This window comes from Notamacropus eugenii, chromosome 5, assembly GCF_028372415.1.
Source record: "Notamacropus eugenii isolate mMacEug1 chromosome 5, mMacEug1.pri_v2, whole genome shotgun sequence".
NCBI lineage: Eukaryota > Metazoa > Chordata > Mammalia > Diprotodontia > Macropodidae > Notamacropus > Notamacropus eugenii.
The window spans coordinates 27918100-27939853 of NC_092876.1; the positions used below are offsets into that span (position 1 = coordinate 27918100).

The 21754-nt window shown below is 50.9% G+C and overlaps 1 protein-coding gene and 1 long non-coding RNA gene across 2 annotated transcripts; one reads left to right on the forward strand and one right to left on the reverse strand.

The window, feature by feature from the left end:
- Positions 1-2601: 2601 nt before the first annotated feature.
- NOVA2 (NOVA alternative splicing regulator 2) lies at positions 2602-16425 on the reverse strand. Its single transcript, XM_072608046.1, has 4 exons — positions 15373-16425; positions 10718-10861; positions 5500-5666; positions 2602-3988 (listed from the first exon to the last, which is right to left on the reverse strand). The coding sequence occupies exons 1-4, from the start codon at positions 15569-15571 to the stop codon at positions 2927-2929; spliced, it is 1572 nt and encodes a 523-aa protein (XP_072464147.1). The 5' UTR covers positions 15572-16425; the 3' UTR covers positions 2602-2926.
- LOC140503779 (uncharacterized) lies at positions 7970-13239 on the forward strand. The gene is made up of 4 exons (XR_011966870.1): positions 7970-8015; positions 9035-9097; positions 10776-10870; positions 12541-13239. It is a non-coding gene; the product is annotated as an uncharacterized lncRNA (long non-coding RNA).
- Positions 16426-21754: the final 5329 nt, after the last annotated feature.

The window sequence follows — 21754 nt, forward strand, 5'->3', positions numbered from 1 at the left end:
AGGGCAGGTGGGGGAGGGATGGGGACGAGAGGAGGGTGACAAAGTTTTTGGAAGCAGTCAGGACCTTCCAAATCATTTCTACTCCCTGTCTCCCCCCATCCACCTACACACCAGTTTTACAGAGAAGGAAACTGAGGCCTAGACAAAGGAAGGGACTTGCCACAAGAAGTCAAGCCTGGAGCTGGGTACCAAGCAAGGTACTCTATCTCATTCCACAGAGGGCACCTCAGGGAGGTAGTGGATTAGAGAGGAGAAGAAACCAGGTGTGTTTGGGGAGGAGGAAGTAAAGGGAGCAGGGAAGGAGGCTGTCTCTGAAGAGACACAGCCCCATAAAGGGCTGCCATTGGACCAGCGCATTACAGGGGCAGTGAGCTTGGCCATGCATGCAAATGATATGCAAATCAGCTCGGGCACCCTGGGAGGTCCCATCCTTCCCAAATCCAAAATACAGAATACTGCATTCTCTGGGAATGGGAAACCCTCCCTTCCCCCCTCCCCCCTCCCACAACCCGCCCCAAGAGATAAATATATATATATATATATATATCCTTTGTATATAAATATACAAAGATTGGAAGATAATTCTTTTGGCACATCTAGACCACCCTACCTTGGAAGGGTGTGATCAGGGTCCAAGGAGGTGGGGGGTGGTGGTGTGGGTTCAGAAGGAGACAGGGTCTCCCTCCCTTCCCCTACTGGAGTCTGAGGGCAGGATGTAGAAAAAGCCACTTGGATAGCACAGCTCCTGCCAGCCTCTGGTGACCCAGTAGGGACATGAGCAGACAAGGTCAGTGCGAGTTACTGCTATTGCTTCTTCCTTGGGAAGGGATTTTCACATTTTGATTTTTGGGATCTGCCCCCCCCTCCTGGGGCTCCCCCTGAACTGTGGGGAGAGAAAAATCCAGAAAAGTAGGTGGTAAGTGTGGAATCTGGAAGGGACAGGAAGCTATCCCCCCCCACAAAGATGCTGATGCTGGAACCAGGGCATCGGTGGGGAGTCCTGGTTTAAGAGGTGAAGTGGGGGAGATCAATACAGGGTGGGGAGACAAGGGACCAAGGGAATGGATAGCCAAGGGATGGAGCTGACCTGGTTGCTCTCCTCAGACAAGGCAATCAGAGTTTGTCTCCCCAGAAAAGACCAATAGGTCTGCACAACCTACTTGACCAAGCAGCTTCTGAAACCCCAAAGATGTATCAGGGTCTGTTGGACCCTAACAGAATATACCAGTCCAGACCCTATTCATTCATGCTTGTCCAGACCTCTGAAACATACGAATCAGACTGTATCAAAAGACTTCAGTCCAGATTCCATCAAAGCTCCACAGGTCTCTCAAATCCCATCCCAAATTCACCAAATCCAGATGCTATCAACATGCTAAATTAGAGCCCACCAAGACACACCAACTCAGACCCTACCAAAAAAATACATCAATGCAGACACATAGAAGCAAGCACATAGAGGGGACTTGGGGTGGGAAAGGAGAAAGGATCTGCTGAATTTCCTGCAAACCCCTCCCCCAAACAAAAGTGTTTTTTCTTTGAGATGAGCAGACTTTGGAATCTGAATGGAGACAGTCCTTTTTCAGATATAGCTGCTCCCCTCCACCCCGCCCCTGCACCCCCACGACGGAGCCAAGTCCTGTCTTTTCCCTCATCCTCCATGGCCAAAACTTAACAACTGCTTATCAGGGGAGGTGGCCTTGTCCTCCTCAGGGTCTCATGGGATCTCTTGGGCCCAGGTAAAAAAAAAGTTGGGATTTGTGTTAGGGAGTCCATCCCATTCAGGTACTTCCAAGAAAGTGGGCTTGGAATAAGGACTCCTCACCTCACCATCCTAACAGTTCAGGGAAGACTTTGCCCATGCATGATGTCATAGATAGGAGCCCCACTGGGCTTCGGGGAAAAGACCTCCCCGTAAGAATACAAGAAGTCCAAGGAGACAGGCTCCAGGGAGGACAAAAAACCTGGGTTGCTCTTGGGAAGTTGCCCCCCTGCCTCCTTTTTAGGGCTCTGAGTTCCAGAGCTTAAGATCATAGGATTTAAAGCCAAGAGTGACCTAAGAGATTCATCTGGGTCAAATCTCTCATTTTACAGATGAGGAAACTGAGGCCCAGAAAAATTAAGTGACTTTCTCAAGGTCACACAGCTAGTAAGTGTCAGGTCCTTTGACTTCAAATCCTTACTCTTTCCTCAAAACTAGGTAGCTCATCTTGACATATTATACTTGAAGCGTCCCCAGTGCCACAATCCCTTCCCTACTTCCTCATTAAACCAACTTGGCCATGTTATAAAACGAACCCCCAGTGACCCCAGTTTAGTATAGGGGAGTGTGAGGGTCAGGGAACACCTAGGAATGGGGGAGGTGGACAGGAACCTCAACCTCCACTGCCATCCAGGTCATGCCATAGCAGAAGCCTATCCCTTTCCCTCAAAGCTCCCTCATTCCTGATTGGAGATGCAGCTGGGCTGGGGTTGAGTGGGTTGAAGTAAAAAGGTGCAACATCTCCCCTCCCATTTTACCGCTGAAAACAAAAACTGACCAACCAACCAAAAGAAAAATCCCTTATTAAAAAAAAAATAAGAAAAATAAAAGGAGGGAAAGAAAGAGAAAAATAATGCCGTGTTTTCTATTAAAATCAACAAAATATATACAGATATCACACAGACTGGGGCCCCCAGTCTCCCAGCTGCCCTGGAGGAGTTGGGGATCCAGCTAAGCACAGGGAAATGTGTGAAACTGGGGGGGAGGAGCATAGGGAGCACCTCCTATCCCCAACTCCAATCCAACCACTCAAAGGTGGGGTGGATTTAAGCGAGCCCCTTGCCCGACACCCGAACCAAACCAGGATGGGGAAAGAGGGACGGCGTCAGGGGGTAGGGGGGAGATGGGTGGGGAGGGTTGGGAGCCATTGCTCCCCGCCCCCTTTTATCCCACTTTTTGGGGGTTCGTAGCACGGACCCCTTGCTCATAGGTGACCCTCTGGCTTATGAGATACTGTGCGGCCTGCGTGGCTGCAGGGCTGCCTGTAATGGTCACCCGCCGGTTCCGCGTGCCAGGCAAAAACTCCCCCTTCTTAGAGATCTGGATGCGGGCACCTGTCAGCTCCTGGTACTCTACCAGCGTCTTCCCCCCCTTGCCCAGGATGGCACCCACGAGGTTCTCTGGCACCGCAATTTCCACCAGCTCCTTGGCGCTCTCTGCCGCCAGCTTCTCGGCTGCCAGGAACCCCCCGGCTCCTGCCCCGCCACCTCCACCACCCCCACCCCCTGCTGCTCCCAGGTAGCCATTGGCAGCTGCTGCCAAGGCAAAGGAGCCCAGTGCCCCAGGGGGTGGTGGGGGCGGGGGTGGAGCCGCACCAGCAGCTGGCCCAGCAGCAGCCTCACCCGCATAGGAGGCTAATAGGTTGGCGGCAGCAGCAGCAGCTGGGTTTGCCCCAGCTGCCACAGCCGCGAGGACCCCTGAGGCCGCAGCTGAGCCGAGGCCCAGGCCCAGTGAGTTGGCACTGTAGCCATAACTGGCCAGTGTGTTGAGGGCCGTACTGATGGCCAGCAGGTCAGTCCCTGAAAAGGCTGGCAGGGCAGCAGGAAAGGCACCCACACCCGCCAGGCCAGCTGGGCCAAGGAGGCCAGAGGCAGCGGCGGCGGCAGAGGCTGCAGCAGCGGCTGCTGGGAGGACATCAGCCGGGCTGGCGTAGGGGGAGCCCGTGGGGTTGGAGTTGGCCACAGGCCCCGCCACATTGGCATAGCTGATGTTCAGGCAGCTGCTGCTCTGCGGGTCCTCCTGCACCTTCTGGACGATGGCGGCCACAGCCTTGTGCACCTGCTCGGGCTCCCCGCTCACCGTCACCACGCGCTCCTGTAGGTTGATGCCCTCTGGCTTCTGGGATAGCTGGACCCAAGCGCCTGACTGCTCCATGACCGCCTTCACTGTTGCACCCCCTTTGCCAATGATCAGGCCGGCTGTGCTGTTGGGGACTATCAGCTTAGCCTGGGGGTGGGGGAAGAAGAGCACACCAGGGGTTAAGGAATCAGTGGGACCATGAAGCCATATCTCTTAGACTCAAAAAAACCCCCCAAGGACTTTAAAACTGTGGAAGAGACTGTTGGAGCTGCAACACTTCTGGGAACATAGGTAGAGGAGCCTTAAAGACCATCTAGTCTTTCCCCTCCACCAGTTTTACAGCTGAGGAAATGCCTCAGCTGATGCCTAGATGGAGAAAGGACTTGCCTAAGGTCACCTAGAAAGGTAAGGGCTTGGGCCCAGGATCTAGGTCTCCTGACTCCTAGCCAGGGCTTTTCCCACTAGGAAGGCTAAGCAATGACCATTTTTTTCTCTCCACCAGGTCCCACCAGCTGATCCTTTCGCTCTAAGCATGATCTCAAAGCCCTTACAAATCATTTCTTCTGGGGGAGGGAAAGGAAGTACAGCGGGGAAGTGATAAAGAAGGATAAACCCCTCCTCTCCTGGGGCTGTCTCCCGGGTCCTGACTAATCCAGTAGGAAGGAGGGTTCAGCACCAGGGACAGAGCCCACCAGTCCAGCACTACCTTTCACTTTCTGCTCCTCCTCAGTCTGTCTGCACTACTCATTTTGTGGAAAGGAGCAGCCAACTTAACTCTTGGGCCTGAGCGTTTAAACACAGATAAACTGAGCCTTGGTGACTGTCTGTAGACACCACAAACCCTCAGGGGGTGGGGAGAAGTCAGTGTGTGGAGAGGTGACTGTGGGTGCTTCTCTTGCCTCTCCTGCTAGCCCTGGCTAGGCAGCCAACATCCCTTCCCTCCTTCCTTCTGTCCCTCCTCCCCTCTCCCCTGGCCCGCCTTCCTGCAGCCAGAGCTAGTTGACAGTTGTTGTGGCAACCAGCTGGGCTCCCGAAGAGGTGGGGCGATGAGGAAAGAGGGAAGAAGGATGCTCTGCCCCTCCCAACAGCTTCCCTTGTTGCCATGGTGATGGGGGCAGGGCGTCTCATTGGCCCCCATCCCTCCCTCCTTCCTTTTCCTCCTCCAATATAATCCTTCCTTCTTCAAGATGGCTGACATTCTCTCCCCTCCTCCCTTCCATGGAAAAAGTGGAAAGGGGTAGAATTATAAAGGGGAAAAAGGGGCGGGGGGACAGGAGGGAGGAGGGGAAGGGGAGGTGCCTTGGGGCCCCCCACTTCCTATGTGGAGAGGAAGTGGGAGGCAGGTGGTCCAGGGGGACAATGGGATGAGGTGGAGGGAAGAGGAAGGGAGATGGGAGAGGGGGGAGGGGTTGAAGGCAGAGGAGCCCAGAGCCTACAAGGACCTGAACAAATCCCTTCTCTGTGGTCCCTCAGTGGCATTGTGCCAGGCTGGTCTTCTCCTGGATGCTTTCCCGGACTGACCACCCAGCCCTACCCCCAGTCCTTCAGGAGAGGGAGCCTGACCTGTCTCCTTCCCTTCAGACCCAGAATTTCATGAGCACGGGGCCATATCTTCCCTTCTGTCTCCAGAGGAATCAGTTGTGGGACCCAATTTTTACCTGCTTGGCCCTGTCAGGGTTCATAGTGGTCTGTGGCTGCAGGATGCTGGCCACCTCAGGTTTGGCCATTGCCTGTGGGATTTCTCGAACCTTCTCTGCGATGAAGCTGTGGACAGCATTCAGGGCCTCTGCAGTCCCCTGCACCAGGCACACCCTCTCTGTGGTCCCTGAGGCCCAGCAAGGGTTAGGGAGGGAGGAGGAGTAGAGACAGAAATGTATCAATACCTTTTCCTCCTACCTCCAGGCAATCCTGAGACATCTTGGGTGCTTAGAGATCTTGAGTTAGAACTGCAATGAAGGGGAGGTACCTGGTTCTCTATCACCCCCTTCCCTAGTTCACCAAGGTTTTTTATTTTTTTTGGAAGTCTCCCTCGCCCAGCACCAATGGATGGGGGAAGGGGACAATGAAAGGTCTAAGTGTTTGGAGATCATGGGAGGAGGGGGCCTCTATGGCTAGCTCCTTCGATGATTCCTGGCTCCCCTGGTTGCCTGGGTAACACTGCCCCCTCCTTCCCTCCTGGTGGCTGAGGCTGGTTGCCCGAGCAACTGGAACCCCCTTATCGCCAGAGCTGGACTGAGGAAGGGGAAGGAGGGCTGTTGCTGTGGCAACCCCTTAAAGCAGCAGCGTACCACCAGACTGAGAAGCTTTGGATTGACTGGGGAAAGGCTAGGCTTTGTTTTGGGGGGGGGGTGGAGATGGTGAGTTGAGTAGAGGGGGATTTGGCCCCAGAGTGTAGGATTTAAACAAGAGACAAGGGAAAACAGAGAAGATGAGTTAGGAACAAAGCATGGGGTGTCCTAGGGAGGGGGTATGACTTCTCCAAGTAAGAATAGCCCCCCAGTTCTGCTTTTGGAAGGGACCTAGACAGAGATACTCGTATAAAACCCAGAGGGAGACAGTGTCTCTGACCCAGACTAAGGTAGAGACGGAAGGAGACAAGACACTGAGATGGAGAAAAAGCCAGAAGTACAGAGTCCTTGCTGGCTGTCTGTGTCCTGGGGACAAGGCTGGGCCAGACCCGGTCACTAGCCTGTCTTGGGGAGGCTCTGTTTCTGAGGAAGAAGAGGCAGTGATGGTTCTGTGTACCATGACACTGGGTGTCTAGGTGTCCTGGCCAGGGTGTTCCTGGATGTGTTTCTCCCCCAACCCCTCCAGAGCTGGGGCCTGTGTCCCTCCCCCAGAACAATAGCAGGGTCTGAGCCAAGCGTGAGTCAGGGCTGAGCCTGCCTGCCCCAGGCCTGGCGGGTTGCAAAGGGCGTAAATAGGAAAGGGTGTGGGGCGGGCCTCAGGCCCTGTGGGAACCAGGGAAGCTTGGGAGGGGTGTGGAGGGGTACAGTGGCTCATCTGGGTGACCTCTGAAGTCCCTTCCAGTTCCTGCAGTCTTACTAGCCCTAGGTTCAAAGTCAGGAAGACCTAGTGGCAGATAGACCACACACACACACACACACACACACACACCACACACACACACACACACACACACACGGAAACCATGAAAGAGAGATAGACAGGGACAGAAGAAAATAGAGAAAAGTAGCCTGTGTGTTTGAAAATGTCCAAGGTTGAAAGCAGGATACTTGGAGTCTGGTCTCAGCTCTGGCCCTAACTCCTTGTGATCTTGGGAAAGCTTTTTTCCTCTCTGGGCTTTGGCTTTCTCTGAGTGAAAAGAACAGTGGATCCTAGGTCGGAGGCTCACAAATCAAACCCTAATTCTGCTGGCCACTCTCAGTGATCTCAGCCAAGTCCTTTCCCCTCTCTGGGTCTCCATTTCCTCCTCTATAAAATGAGATGGTTGGGCCAGATGGGCTATGGTCCCTTTGAGCTTGAGGTTTTACTCATTTTGGGATATGTGTGATTGTGTGGCCCATGAGGTGGGAATGGGGACATTGAAGAGGCATATTCCATGTTCTGGTGGGAGAGGGCAGGAAGGGTAGAGGGAGGTTAGTTCCTTGTGGTGAGTCCAAGTAGGGAGAAGGCTTTGGCTTGTGTGTGTTTTAGGGGGATAGAGGATGGATAGGTTACATGTGCTAGGGAGCTCTGGGTGCTACATTCAGGGAATCCCATGTCTCATGATGTATGGAATTCCTATGTGTATTCAGAGAATCCTGTTTCACTAACATTAATAATGATAATAGTAAAATAATAACTACCGTTACTCACATATATGCTACTATCAGGCTCCTAATAGTACTGTGGTATAAATATATAGGGTAAGTGTATGTGATATAAATGTGTATATGTATATTTATGTAAATATATACTCACAATATTATATGTACACATATATAATAGTACTAATGTGTATATATCTATGTCTATCCTGTCTATCTATCTATCTATCTATCTATCTATCTATCTATCTATCTATCTATCTATCTATCTATCTACCTACTACCTTCTCTCTCTCTCTCTCTCTCTCTCTCTCTCTCTCTCTCTCTCTCTCTCTTTCTCTGTCTCTGTGATATTGTAGGATGAGGACTTGGCCTAGGGTTTCATCAATAGAGAGAACTGCCAGGTGAGGAAACTCTCCCCATTCAGGTTGGTGCCTCCTCTTCAGCTTAGATAGACTCCAAGAGTTACCTTAAGAACTGGCAGGTTGAATGATTTGCCCAGGGTCCCGGGCTCAGGATGTAGGTGTCAAAAGCCAGGTCTTCCTGGATCCAAGCATGGTTCTCTATCTGCTGTGACATGCTCCCTTACCAGGTGTAAATGCCATTATCTCCAAAGGAAAATGAGGCTCAAAGAGAGAAGGTTCTTGCTCCAGTTGAACAGCTGGTCAGTGTAGAGATCTAGGATCCCTGACTCATTGGTAGGGCCATAGATTTACAGCCATCAGAACTCTTCTTGTCCATCCTTCTCACTTGACCATAAAGGGATAGGATAATACTGTCTATCTTCTTTGGGTTTTTTTGGGGGGGGTATGTTTGTTTTTTGAGGCAATCAAGGATGTGACTTGCCCAGGGTCACACAGCTAGTGTGTCTGAGGCTGGATTTAAATTCAGGTCCTCCTGACTCCTGGGCCAATGTTCTATACACTGGGCCACTTAGCTACCCCCTACCTACTCATTTTGGAGTAACGTTGGCAATTAAGATTTCTGTAACCAGCACATCCCTGCTCTTTAATAGATATTTATCATAATAGCTAATGTTTATAATAGCATCTGAAAGTTTGCAAAGCATGTTACATTCACATATACACATACTTATACACACATATATAATATTCTTTATGTTATAGTATATGTAGCACATAGCTTATATCTATTTAATATATGTATGTACAACTTCACAACAACCCTGTGAGGTAAGTTCTATTATGATCCTCATTTTACTAATGAGGAAAGTAAATTGCCCAGAATATTTCAGATTGTAAATATCTGAGGCAGCTTTGGAACTCAGTAGCTAGTGGCCAAGGTAGGACTCAAACCCAAATTCTCTGACTCCCAATCCAATGATCTTTCCAGTACGCTTTGCTGACCTAGGGTAGGGGGTGGCATCTCAGGTCCCTTACAGAACTGATTGTCTTTCCACCAGCCTTGATTTTTGGAGGCAGGAAGCCATCCCAGTTAGTCTCCTGATGATTCCAAAACCTCCAAGGTATGTGGGGGCGGGGGAGCTGGTGCTCTGCCTTCTCCCTAGTAATATGGGTGGTCAGGGATCCTCCTTAATTCACCTTACTTAATGGGAAAGGAGACAGTCCTGATCCTCTTTAACCCAAATCATTCCCATTCTGAGTCTGGCTAAATAGTTCAGAAAGGTGGGACAGGGTTTGAGATTATGAGAGTGACTACATCCTCACTTCGTACCTCGAGTTCCCCCTTCTGCTATTTGACACACATACACAAAATTATATTTTAGGAATTAGGGCTTCTGGGAGGGGATGAAACCAGCCAAGGGAGTGTGAAGTAGTGTCTTCTGCTGGGACCCAGAGCTATGGGACTGGAAGATGCAAATGGTAGCAAGATATTCACTGTACAGCTGTGGGGACAATGAAGACACAGCAGTGATGATGGAAGAGTGTGGACAGAGCCAGCTTGAGTTATTATGTGTTTTAGGGGACAGATCCAGCAGAGAGATGGGGGAGAGATGAGAGGAAGAGAGAAAAGAGGGGTTGAGGGAAGGCAAAGAATCTGACTTCTAGAGTATGGTGAAAGTGGGAGTATTTGATAGAGCACAAGAGAAAGATAAAAGGCAGAAGAGATCAAATAAATTATATACATATATATATATACACATACACACATATGGAGAGAGAGAGAGAGAGAGAGAGAGAGAGAGAGAGAGAACTAGAGCTTTCAGTGGGGGAAGATAGGAAGAAAATGAGGAGGGGGCGTTGAGAGTAGGGAGAACAAGATGGTTCTTATTCTGGGGTCTTTGGACTCCTTGAATAGATTCCAGAGTGGTCCATGAACTTGTTTTAAAAACCTTTTTGTAACTATTTTAATATAATTGGTTATCTTTGTGATCTATGCATTTTATTTTATGCATTTAAGAACATTCTGAAAAGGAGTCCATAGGCTTTACCAGACTGCCCAAGGGGTCCATGGCAGACAAACAGATCCTGGAGAATAGGATCGAGGGATTATGGACCTTGAGCTGGAAGGGACCTCAAAGGCTCTATGGTTCAAACACTTGATTTTAGAGATAAGGAAAATGAGCCCAGGAGGTTCATTGACTTACCCAAGATCATATAGTCAGTACATGACAGAGTCAGAATGGAAGGAGAGCCACATTGAAAAAGAGATGGAGATGGAGACATGTGAGTATGGGAGAGGGGGGAGCAAGACTAAGAGATGAGGGAGGATTTGGAGGGAGAGATAGGGGAGCACTACACTGGGGTGAGTGAGAGGCAGATAAGAGAGAAGGAGAAATAGTGAGAAAAATGTGAAGAGAGATAAGGAGAGGGGATCCCCCCGGGGATGGGAGACCTTTCAGCACGACTGGGGGAACAGCCTGGCTCCCCCTCTTACTTCTGGGCTCCCCCAGGGGGGCAGGTGCAGGGTCAGGGCCTGACCCAGCTGCTGCCCCCATGCAAATGAACTCATGAATATGCAGCAGCTCCATTGTCCTGGAAGGAGGGAGGAGGGGTCCTCTGGCCCCATCTGCTTTCCTCTCTCCCCGGGGTGGGGTGGGGTGGGGGTGGGGGGGTGAAGCAGGAGCACCTGTCCCTTTAAGGAACAACCCACTGGGGCACAGGAGTGGGGGTGGGGTTCTCACCGGGGTAGAAGTCCTTGGATTTTGAGAGCTTGATGGTGGCCCCCGTCTCCTTCTGCAGCTGCACGATGGTTTGGCCGCCTTTGCCAATGATGGAGCCCGCAGCATAGCTGGGGATGAGCACCTTTAGGAAATATTCACCCTCCTCTGGAGCAGGTGGGTGGGAATGGGGAGATGGGGTTCAGTCAGGAGTTTTCTCAAGTTCCAATTTCCCATCCCTATAGGACATGGCTCCTATAGGGCCCCAAGGATCTGCCTCCCTCAAGTCCCCCATCCCAACCTTGTCCCAACGGGAAATAACCTCCCTCCTTCACCCCAAGGGATAGGTTTCCCATTGGTCCCCAATAGCACCCAATTCTCACAGAGACCCTCAGGATATGTCCCCTGTTCCTCCAGTCCTAACACAGGGCATAGTTCCTCACAGCGCCTCCCACCCCAGTCCTCTAAGATCCCATCTCTCTAACCTTTCTTCATGATCTAACCCTCCCACAGCTCCATGAGATATATGCCCCCAATTCCTCTAGGATGCCATTCCCTCAAGGGTCTAGGCCCCACTCCCAACTCAGGAGCCAGTCTCTTTATGATAGTTTCCTCCCTCCAACTCAATGAAACTTTCCAACTCAATGAAACTTGTTCCCTCCCCCCCACAAAACCCCATAGACCACAACTCCCAGTATCCCATATATGAGCATATTAACATTGTATATATCTTGAACCTAATATCTGGGAGCAAGGAGTTTCTCCCACCCCCAAGAGAACATAAACTCCTTGAAGGCAAGCACTTTTCTTGCTTTTGCATTTGTATTCCTAGTGCCTGGCATATAGCAGGGATTTATTTCTTAAATACTTGTTGATTGCTTGATTCCCCCGTGGCTGCCCACTCCTAGAACTCAAACCTCCAAATCCCAACTTGGGCCCTGGAGGAAGCAAATTTGGGGTATAGAGAAGGGCCTGGGCCTTGGATAGAGTAGGGCACTAGTAGGAGCTTCCTGGGGCTGGGGCAAGTGAGGTGCCAGGATGAGGGCTTCTGCCAAGCCTCTTAAACTCACCAACCTTAGTCAATTAAGCCAATTAAACAATTAGCCCCTGGGGCCTCTCCTCCTCTCTTCACTCCTCTGAGGTCCTAAGACTGTCTAAGATTGTCTTGGAGTCTAGAGTCTGAAGATTCCATGATACTTGACTTGGAAAATTCTATTTTCTTCCCTGGCCAGCTGTGCCTGGTGAGTCCCCTGCTAATCCATCATCACTTCTTACCTCCCCCAAAGGCGAGCCTTGGGATCTTCAGACCCTTATTTCAGACTTGACCAGCTGAAGGTTGGGGGAGGGGAGGGGGCTATTTTGGCCCCCTTGGTAGGTGTGGAAGTGTTGGGGACTGGCATTTTGTTTGTTTCCCACCTATTAGGAAGTTAATCCTATTCTGCTTCCCCTTGGTCTCTGCAACTTCCTAATGGGGAACTGTCTGTAACTACATGACCATCTTTCTTCTCTCAGCTAGAGGGGCTTCCTGTTAGTTTTCCCTCCTTCTCTAGGTGGGTCTCCTTAGTTTCCCCAAAGGCCCATTTCCTCCACTCTTCCTTTCCCCATAGAACTTGAGGAAGCTCAAGGATATGAAAAGATCCCTTGGATTCTAGTTTTGGCTACTTTCTTTCTGTAGGACCCTTGATCAAATGCTCATTCCCCTCTCTGATTAATGTTGGGCTTGGTCTCTAAGGTCCATTTCAGCTCTGACATCCTGGGGTTCCATGACTCCTTTAACGAGTGTTACCCTCCTGGTTTTATCTCTACTCCACCCCCTAATTCCTAATTCCCACTGCCTGATTCCACAGATGTCTGCCTAAAGGGCCCAGAGAGAGAAGGAAGAGAATTTCATCTAACAGTACACCTGAGATAAGAGTCCAAGCGAACTTGCCTCTTCCTTTGGGGTTTGGGAAGTCTAACCCCCTCCCAGAGATGCTTGAAGGGGCTACCATCATCTCCCCCTCCTCCTGGCCTCTGAGTCAAATGGTGTCCTTTCTCCAAGATTCTTCTCTAGGACCCCCTTTCCACAGGGCCAAGGGCTAGAGTCTAGATCCACCTAGGTTCTGTTTCTTCCTAAGTCCTGCATCCCTTCCATGCAATGAATGGTCTGTTTTTTCCTGTGGTCAGGCACTGGGTTCCATGTCCTTGCTCCCACATGGGGAAGAACAGTCCCCAAGAGCGACGGGGTTCTTAAGAAAGCTCTGGAGCAGGAACTCACTCCCCCCCAGAAAAGGTGACTGAATTCTTAGGGTATAGACATGAATAGGGGCACAGTTGTCCAGTCCAGTGGGGTTAAGAAAGGGAGTAGTGTTATTATCAAATCATCAAACCATGGCTTCTTAGAGCTACAGAATTCAAATCTTAAAATCTTGGTATCTTAGCACTCTAAAGGCCCATCAACCCCCTCAATCTACAAATAGCAAAACTGAGGTTTAGATTGGGAAGGGACTTAACCAAGGTCACACAGTGTGTGAACCAGGTATTCAAACCACACTTTTCATTTTCCAGGATAGGGTTTTTTTCCTTTTTAAAGAAAAAGAAACGGAATGAGGGTCAAGGGGCATGGAAAGAGCACTATCTCACCCACTTCCCTGGGGGCTCCTTCTCAGAGTTGGGAGACTGATCAGTTGGGTCTCAGTTCCCATTCCCACTTCTCCTGGGTCCCAGGCAAGGAGCAGAGAAAAAGAATTGGGCAGAAGGAAGAAAGGAGGGAGTTATCCTGAACAGGCCTGAGGCAGGCTGGGAGCAGGAAGAACCACAGGAAATCCCCTCCCCCTCCCCCAAACTTCCCTTTCCTCTCATCCTCTGTTGTAGAAACTAGAAGGAGAGGGAGACTGGGGAAAGGGGTGTGTGGTGAAGGGCTCCCTAGATTCTCAGGCTTGGTCTGTCCCCTCTCCTGAACTGGGAAGGCTTTGCCTATTTTGAGACTCACTGTATCACCTTGAACAAGCCCCTTCCCCTTTCTGGGTCTCAGTTTCCTCATCTGTAGAATGAAGGGGTAGGGCTAGATGGTCTCTAAGGTCTCTTTTGGCTCTGACATATTCTTACACCTTAGATATTCTGTGACTGAAGGATTTACAGCTGGGGAAAGAAGGCATATCTGGGTCTTATTTATTGTAAGGTCTTTTGTAGCTGGGAGGGGGGTTGGAGTTCTATCTGAGAAGGATGTCAGGTACCCTTGACCTGGGGTCTGAGGAACCCCAAATCAGAAGAAGGTGAGTTCTTGGTCAAGGTGACCCAGGGGAAGAGCCCAGGGGTCTCCTTACTCCTAAGGCTGAGGATTAGAAGCTGAACCTGGTGGAATCCCCTCCTGGACACAATGGCTTCTGCAGGTACCACTGAAACTTCCCTGCCCCTTCCCAATGGGGGACAATAATTCTCCTCCATCATAGTCACACATCCAGCTCCTGTTACACCTACACATCCTCCTGTGTCACATACAAGCCCCCACACACCTGTCAGTCTCCCTCATCAGTCACACTCTTCCATCTCTCTCTCTTTCTCTCTCCCCCTCTCCCTCTCCTCTCTCTCCATGTCTCTCTGTCTCCTCTGTCTCTCTCTGTCACACACACACACACACACACACACACACACACACACAAAACCACACCCCCATTGCCCAATCACCTGCATACCCTCTCTCAGGTCACCCACCTACCCTGCTACACACAATTTTCCTTCCCCCATCAGTGAACACCCTCTAGTGTCGCACAGATATACACACCTGTCAGTCACACTCAACACAGTCACACTGCCTCTCATGTCACACACACACAACCACACCCCCATCACCAGTCACACTAGCTCCCATATCACACATATACACAATTGCTCAGACCTCTCAGTCTGGGAGTTGCACCCTTCCAGGGCAGAGACCCCACTGCCTTAAGCTCATTTCTCTCCCTCCTATTAGTAGCCACGGAGAACCCCACTGGGAGACCCTCCCTATTCAAGACGCACCCCCTCCTTTTCCCGCACATGCACACACAGGCCCAGACACCACGGACAGATCCTTCTATGAATAGCTTCTACAGATTAGGAGAGAATATGGAACCAAGAGCCGGAAAGACATACCCACAAATGCGGCCCGGGGTGGGAGGGGTGCTGGTGGTAGAGACCCGAGCACACCCATCCAAGGGCAGTCAAACACCCTTCCCCCCCATCAAGGGCACACAATCACACCCACCCACCCACCCTACCAAGGACACACGCACACACATACACACACCCAAGACACACTAAATGGATGGCTGGGGAAAGAGAGCTGAGCACACAATCACACATAATCACAGCTTCACACAGATGCCCCCTCCCCCCTCACACCAGGTCCATCTCCACCACCACCCCTTCTCATTCTCCTACATCAACCCTCAGACAAAGCACCCGGGAGGTGGGGAACACTGGAACACCCCCCCCCCTCCTGCGATTGTGGCATCCTCTTTCCCCCGCCCCCACCGCTCCCCCTTTGTGCCGGGAAGGGGGAGGGGAGACCCCATTATTGGGGCCATACAGGAGGGGGGGGTCAGGGTGGGGGCCCGGGCACCTGCAGGAAAGGCTCCAGGGTCAGAGGGTTCGGACAATTGGGGGGATGCTGGAGGGGAATTGGGGATGCTTGGGGGGGGAGCTGCACCACTTCTCACCTCCCGTGTTGCTGCGTTTGGTGCTGACGACCTCGGGGGGCGTCTCCAGGGGCCGCTTGCGGGAGTCCGGGGCCTCGGACTCCATGGAGGTGCCGTGAGATGCGGGCGGTGGCTGCTGCGGTGGCGGTGGCGGCTGCTGCTGTGGGGCCGGAGCGGAGAACAGGCCGTGCGCCGCCGCGCCGGCGGCCATCATCTTCATGGTGGGGGGAGGGGGAAGAGATGGGAGGGGGATTGGGGGGAGGGGGAGAGGCAGGGGAGGGGGAGGGAGGAGGGAGACGGGAGACCAGAGAGAAGAGGGGTGAAGACGAGAGGGAGAAGAGCTGGAGGATGGAGCAGGGTTCGGGGAGCTCGGAAACCAGAAGGGGAAGACTGGAGGGGACGCCACTGGAGATGGGAAGGGAAGACAGCGAGGACCCTCTAGGAGGGGAGGGCGGAGAAGGGGATAGAGGGGAGGCTGGGAGGGGGACAGAAAGAAGGATGGGGAAGGTAAGTCTGAAGCCGGCAGGCCGGAGCGGTGACTGGGAGCGAAGCTGAGAAGGGGCTGCAGCGGGAAATAAGGGGACAACGGGGGAGGTAAGAAGGGGATGGAGGGAGAGGTCGGGGGGAATGGAGGGGGAGGTCAGGGGAGGACGGCGGGGGAGGTCAGAGGGGAAAGATGACAAGAGGATGCAGAAGGAGAGGAACAGAGGAGGCGGGGGAAGGCTGGAGGCCGGAGGGACCCGGAGACCAGAGCGGACTGTCCGAGGGGTCGACCGGAGAGGGAGCCTGCAGAGGACCGGGCAGGGTCGGGCGGGAGTGGGGAGAGGGGGCTTGTTGGGGCTGTCTCGGAGCCAAGCCGGGAGGGGAAAGGGGCTCCGGGGCTGGGGGGGGGGGGCCGGGCCCCCGGCCCCCAAGGGCAGCTCCGGGAGGAGGCCGAGCGCCCGCCCCCTCCGCTGAGGGACGCCGGAGATCTGGTGCGGGCCTCTGGCCGGGACGGGAGGGCGGCCGGGCCGCTAGCGGGGGCCCCGGGGGCGGCGGGCACGGGCGGCGGCGGTGGCGGCGGCAGCAGCAGCAGCGGCTCCTCCCGGGCAGAGCATCCTTTTCGCTCCCCCCTCCCTCCCCTCTCCCGGGCCCAGCACCCAAGGCCACGCCCCACTAGCTCCCATTGGCTTAGCTACCTCATGGGCCCCGCCCCTTCCCATAGTACTGCCCCTTCTGGGGAGGGAGCGGCGGGGGGGTGGGGAGGGGGTGGGGTAGCGCTGGCTCCGCTGTAGCCTGGCAGCATCTCTCTTCTACTCCGACCGGGGAAAGCAAAGCATCCTTCTCCCAGCTTCTGCCCTGGGCACTCCACCCAACCTCCTTGACCCAAATGACAGGGACCTTGTCCCCTCTTGATCCCCCAGGAACCTTCCTTGCCCTGTCGGTCTCTCACATCTCACCGTGGCGTGGCGAAGTTCTTCCGTGTGACCTCAGGCTCTCCCAGCGCCAGATTCAGCTCGCCCCCTACGAACCCCGACAATCGCTGGTTCTGAAGCCCCCAGCACATTCTTTGCCCCGTACACCCCCAATCGGCAGCAGATCATGGCACCAGCGGGTCTCCTTGGACCCTCCTCTTCTTAGCCAAATCTCCTTAGGCTTACACCCCGGGAAAGTCTGCCTCACATCTAACCCCAGTAAAGCAAGCTCAGGGCTCCAATTCCTCCCCAGGCGACCCCGAGCGAGTCACCCTACCCGTCTCAGCCTCAATTTCCTCACTTGTAAAATGGGGATAATCATAGCGCTTACTTCACACCATTCTTGTGGGGATCCCGAGACGATGAACGTAAAATGTTTTGCCAATCTTAAAGCCCTTTGCAAATGTGAGCTGGGAAGTCCTGAGTTCAAACTCAGTCTCAGGCACTAGATGTGTGACTCTAATCAAGTCACTCTCTCAGATTCCTTATCTGTAAAACGAGGATAGTAATAACACCTACTTCACAAGGTTGCAGTGAGGATCAAACGAGACAGAAAAGGGCTTGCGAACTTTAAAGCCTTATATCAGTTAGTCGTTTCTATCTTTATCATTATTATTATAACTTCAGCCTCATTAAGGACAGCAATAATAACTTCCATTTCTGTATTGATTTAGTGACCATAAGGAGTGAGTAGACAGAGAGCTGGCCTCAGAACTAGAAAGACATAGGCTTCAAATCCCACCTCAGTTACAGACTGGTTGTGTGGCCCTGGACAAGTAGGTCATTTAATCTCTAAATGCTCTCGGCAGGTCTTTAAGATTAAACTGTAGGGAAAGTGCTGATCTTCCTTGGTAGACAGTTTCTTCATACTATAGACCCCTTTTCAGAATAATGCCTTTAAGAGGATAAATTAAAATACATAAGATTGATCAGGAAGGCTTTGTTAAAAGAGGTTCCCTGAATTCAAGTTAAGAACTCCTGCTTAATGCTTAAATCCATCAACAGTCATTTGAGTGCCTTGGATGTATCACAAATCCACAATCCAAGCTGTCCCTGCCTTCAAGGATCTTACATCACGATGATGACATTAATTGTCCTGAAGCACAGTTGCAAAGCCCTCCTGATGCCCTTAGCTGTCAGTTCTCTCTGCCATCTCAAATTATGCCCCACTCTCCCTTTAGAATGTAAGATTTGGTTGCCCAGGGACTGTCTTCTGGCTTCGTGTCCATATCCCCAGAGCAAGGTACAATGTATCACACGCACCGTAGGTGCTGAATAAAGACTTGCTGGATTGCCTTGGATCAATAAAAGAATCACAAGCAAATCAGCATTTATTAAGTGTTTACTAGGCACTGTGTTAAGCCATGAAGACACAAAGTCCAAACAAAAACAGTCCAAGGGGCTACATTCTAATAGCAAAGACAACTCACACATCCATCTCAAGGTATATGGAAGATGTATACAGAGTAGGTGGAAGGTAGCTAGAAGTTCCTGCTGCCACTAGTTCCTAGGCAGAGGAGGGAAAGACCTTCAGTAGAAAGTGGAGCCGAAAGTGAGCCTCATCAGAAAAAGTCAAGGATTCTAATTGGGGTCGGGGAGATGAGGAAGGAATGCCTTTCAGACACAACCAGGGTAAAGGCTGGGAGAAAGGAGTTGGAGCATGGCTTCCAGGAAGAAAAACCAGGCCAGGATGGCTAAAGGGTAGGTAGAGTATGTGGAAGGGATGAATAGAGAAGATGACCTGTAATAGGTTCCCAACCCCCTTACTTCCCGATTGTGATCTCTGGCAATTCACTTCATCTGTTTTTTTTGCCACAATGCCTGTCTTTGCCTCATCTATAAGACAGGAGTTCAATTGTAAGTCTTTAAATTCCAGAGGAACTGGATGCCCTTTCCCTGCTCAAGAACTATTAATGTGTCTCTATGGCTCCTAGGATCAAATGCAAATGCAAATTTCACCATTTGGTTCCAGCCATTCTCTTCTAGTCATTTTCCTTTACTCTCCCATCAGTCACTTCACAGTCCAGTCAAACTGAGCTATTTGCTACTCTCTGACCTTGACACCCTATCTCCTGCCTTTATTGTACAGGCCTGGAATTCGCTTTCTCCTTTTAAATCCTTTGTTTCTTTCAAGGCTTAGCTCATATGCTCAGTCCTTCTGGAAAATTTCCCTATCCTCATTAGTAAGTGTAAGAGTAGTAGCATAAGAAGGATCATTTCTCAATGATTCTCTTTTTATTTCTCTGCTTATACCTTATGTCTGCCAATATACTATAAACTTCTGAAGGGAAAGATTTTGGTTTTTTTCTTTGTTCTTATATACTTAGTGCCTAGCGCAGTGCCTTGTGAGCAGTAGATTTGATAAATACTTGGGTGAGATTTAATTCAATGGCATTATATAGATATTTGGGACTACAAAGAACTTTAAAAATGAGGTTTTCATTTGAATGTCAGAGCAATTCTGTGAGGCAGGAGAGCCATATTTATTATCTACCCATTTTCCAGGGTTGGAAACTGAGGTACTGAGTAGCTAACTGATTCATTCAAGGTCATAACTAGTAACTTTCAAGATTCCTCCTTGCTCCTAAATCCAGTACTCTTTGTTTATACTTTAATCCATTTTTTGGGTTGCAGACATATACCCTCAAAACTACATGAGGCAGGTATTATTACTCTACTTTACAGATGAGGAAACTGAGGTATAGACTGATGAACTAATTTACCAGAGGTGACAGTCAGGAGGGAGTGTGGTTAGGACTCTATTCCAGGTGATTTTCCCATGATATAATAATCGTAATAAGTTATCCCCTTAGGGTCATGTAGGAAGACATCTAGATCCAGAACATCAAGGTGATTGCAGGCTAGCCTCCAATTTTACAAATGGGGAAATTGAGACCTACTGTGTGGGAGGAGGGACTTCTTTAAAGTCTCATAGGAAGCCATAGAACTACAGACTAAAAGAAATGGAAAAGAATTTAAAAATCATCGTATTCAGCTTTCCTCATTTCACAGATAAGGAAACTGAGAATCAGAGAGGATAAACAACTTCCTTAAGATCCTGCAGTGAGTTAGAATGATAGATCTTCTGACTCCCAGCTTCCAGTCTTCAATTTAAGCGGCCTACATTTCAAATGTTTCATGTATATGACCATAGTAATTAATAATACTAACAGCATGAAAAAATAATATCAGTGATGATTGTGCTTCGTGTTCCTATAGTATTTCTGAAGTTGTGAAACACGTTTTCTCCCAATAACCCTTTAAAGCAGACAGTACCAATATGCTGATTCATTTTTTTATTGATCCCTATTTTATTTATTCCCCCTCAAAGGAGGAAAGTGACTCATTCAAGGTCACACATCCACTTGCTGCCTGAACCAGGATTTCAGGCCAGGTCTTTCCTGACTCCAGGTCCATTGAACCTTATTTTTCCATCTCTTTAGACAGAGATGTCTTGTACTGTCTGGGTAAGGACAATTACAGGGTCAACAATGAGGGGGAGAAGGCATATGAAAGAGTGTGGCCCTTATTTGGAAATGTCTCTCCAGCCCTCATCACCTCCTCCTTTTGGGAGTCACTTGGACTAGAGATCCTGTTGTGGCATGGAGCTTCCTGAGGAAACCTTCATGTGAGAGGGCAAGATAGTCCTCTACCCTTTGGGATCCCTAAGTCTGAGGGTGAAACAGAGCTTATCCCTCACCTCTCTGCATCCCTAGAATGGAGGATGGGGCCAGGAGCAGATGGTCCCCGGGCTGGGGCGGTCAGGGCGGCTGCTCCATCTGTCCCCTACTCCCCCCCATTGTCCCCAGAGCCACCATTCCCTCCCTCTGACTGAGGAGGAATGGGGGTGGGGATGGTCCCACATCTGCCTCCTTTTCTCCCCTGCCAGGAGGGACCACAGAAGCTGGTTGTCCCGGCAACAGGGGAGAGGGGGCAAGGATGGAAGAAGGCACAGTTATATAGAGAAATTCACTAAAATCACATACCCAACACATGGACCCAGAAAAGAACAGTCACCCAGATGTGGAAATACAAATAATTAGCCTACATAAATATACTCCACAGTCCTGGGCAGCCCCGCACACATGCTTGTGGCTTCACTAGAACATAGAGTCACACACCAAGCGGGAGATACAAAGAGACACAAACTGCCCTCCCCCCACCGTATAACGTAAGTATACATTAGCATGCAGCCACAAGGCAGACGGCATCATGCTCAGCCACACAAGCCACACAAACGACCCACAACCACAACTACACACAGGAAGATATTCGTGGAGACAACCACATACAATGACCCGTGGTGACGCAAACATACATGAAGAAGCACATGGGTCGCATGGAGGATGCGCAATATATCCATCCTCAAAAGCACACCACACACACACACACACACACACACACACACACACATACACACCTCCTCTCAGATATTTTTAAACCTCTCTCTACTACCATGACAACGTCCCCAAGCCCATTACCATGGCAACGCATCGTCAGCTCTTCAGGCTTTGGGTCCTGGGGGACTGACTAAGCCCCCAACTCAGCCTTGAAGAGGGGGGCAGTCATTGGCCCATCTTGTTCCTTATAGCACCAACTCATCCTCTTGCATGAAACCACAAGGAGGGGAGGGGGCTGAAAATATGGACACCTGAGTCCTCTTTTCTATCTTCAGAATCCTCCAGGGGCTTTTCTGCTCCACTCTCTCCTCCCTCCCTTGCTTGAGCCCACCCAGATGGATCTCTGCAGGGAGTGGGGGAGAGTGGGGGCAAGGCTTCAACTCAGGGAGGTCACTTCATCAAGCCCATGTCTGGGGACCATCCTGGTGCCAATCTGGTGGTCCAAAATCAGGGACGGGGAAAAGGAAAGAGATAGACTCTAATTCCTGAGTTCCATTTTGTCCCTCGAAGAAGGAACAGCCCTTCTTTGGGGACTGAAGGCAATGTTAA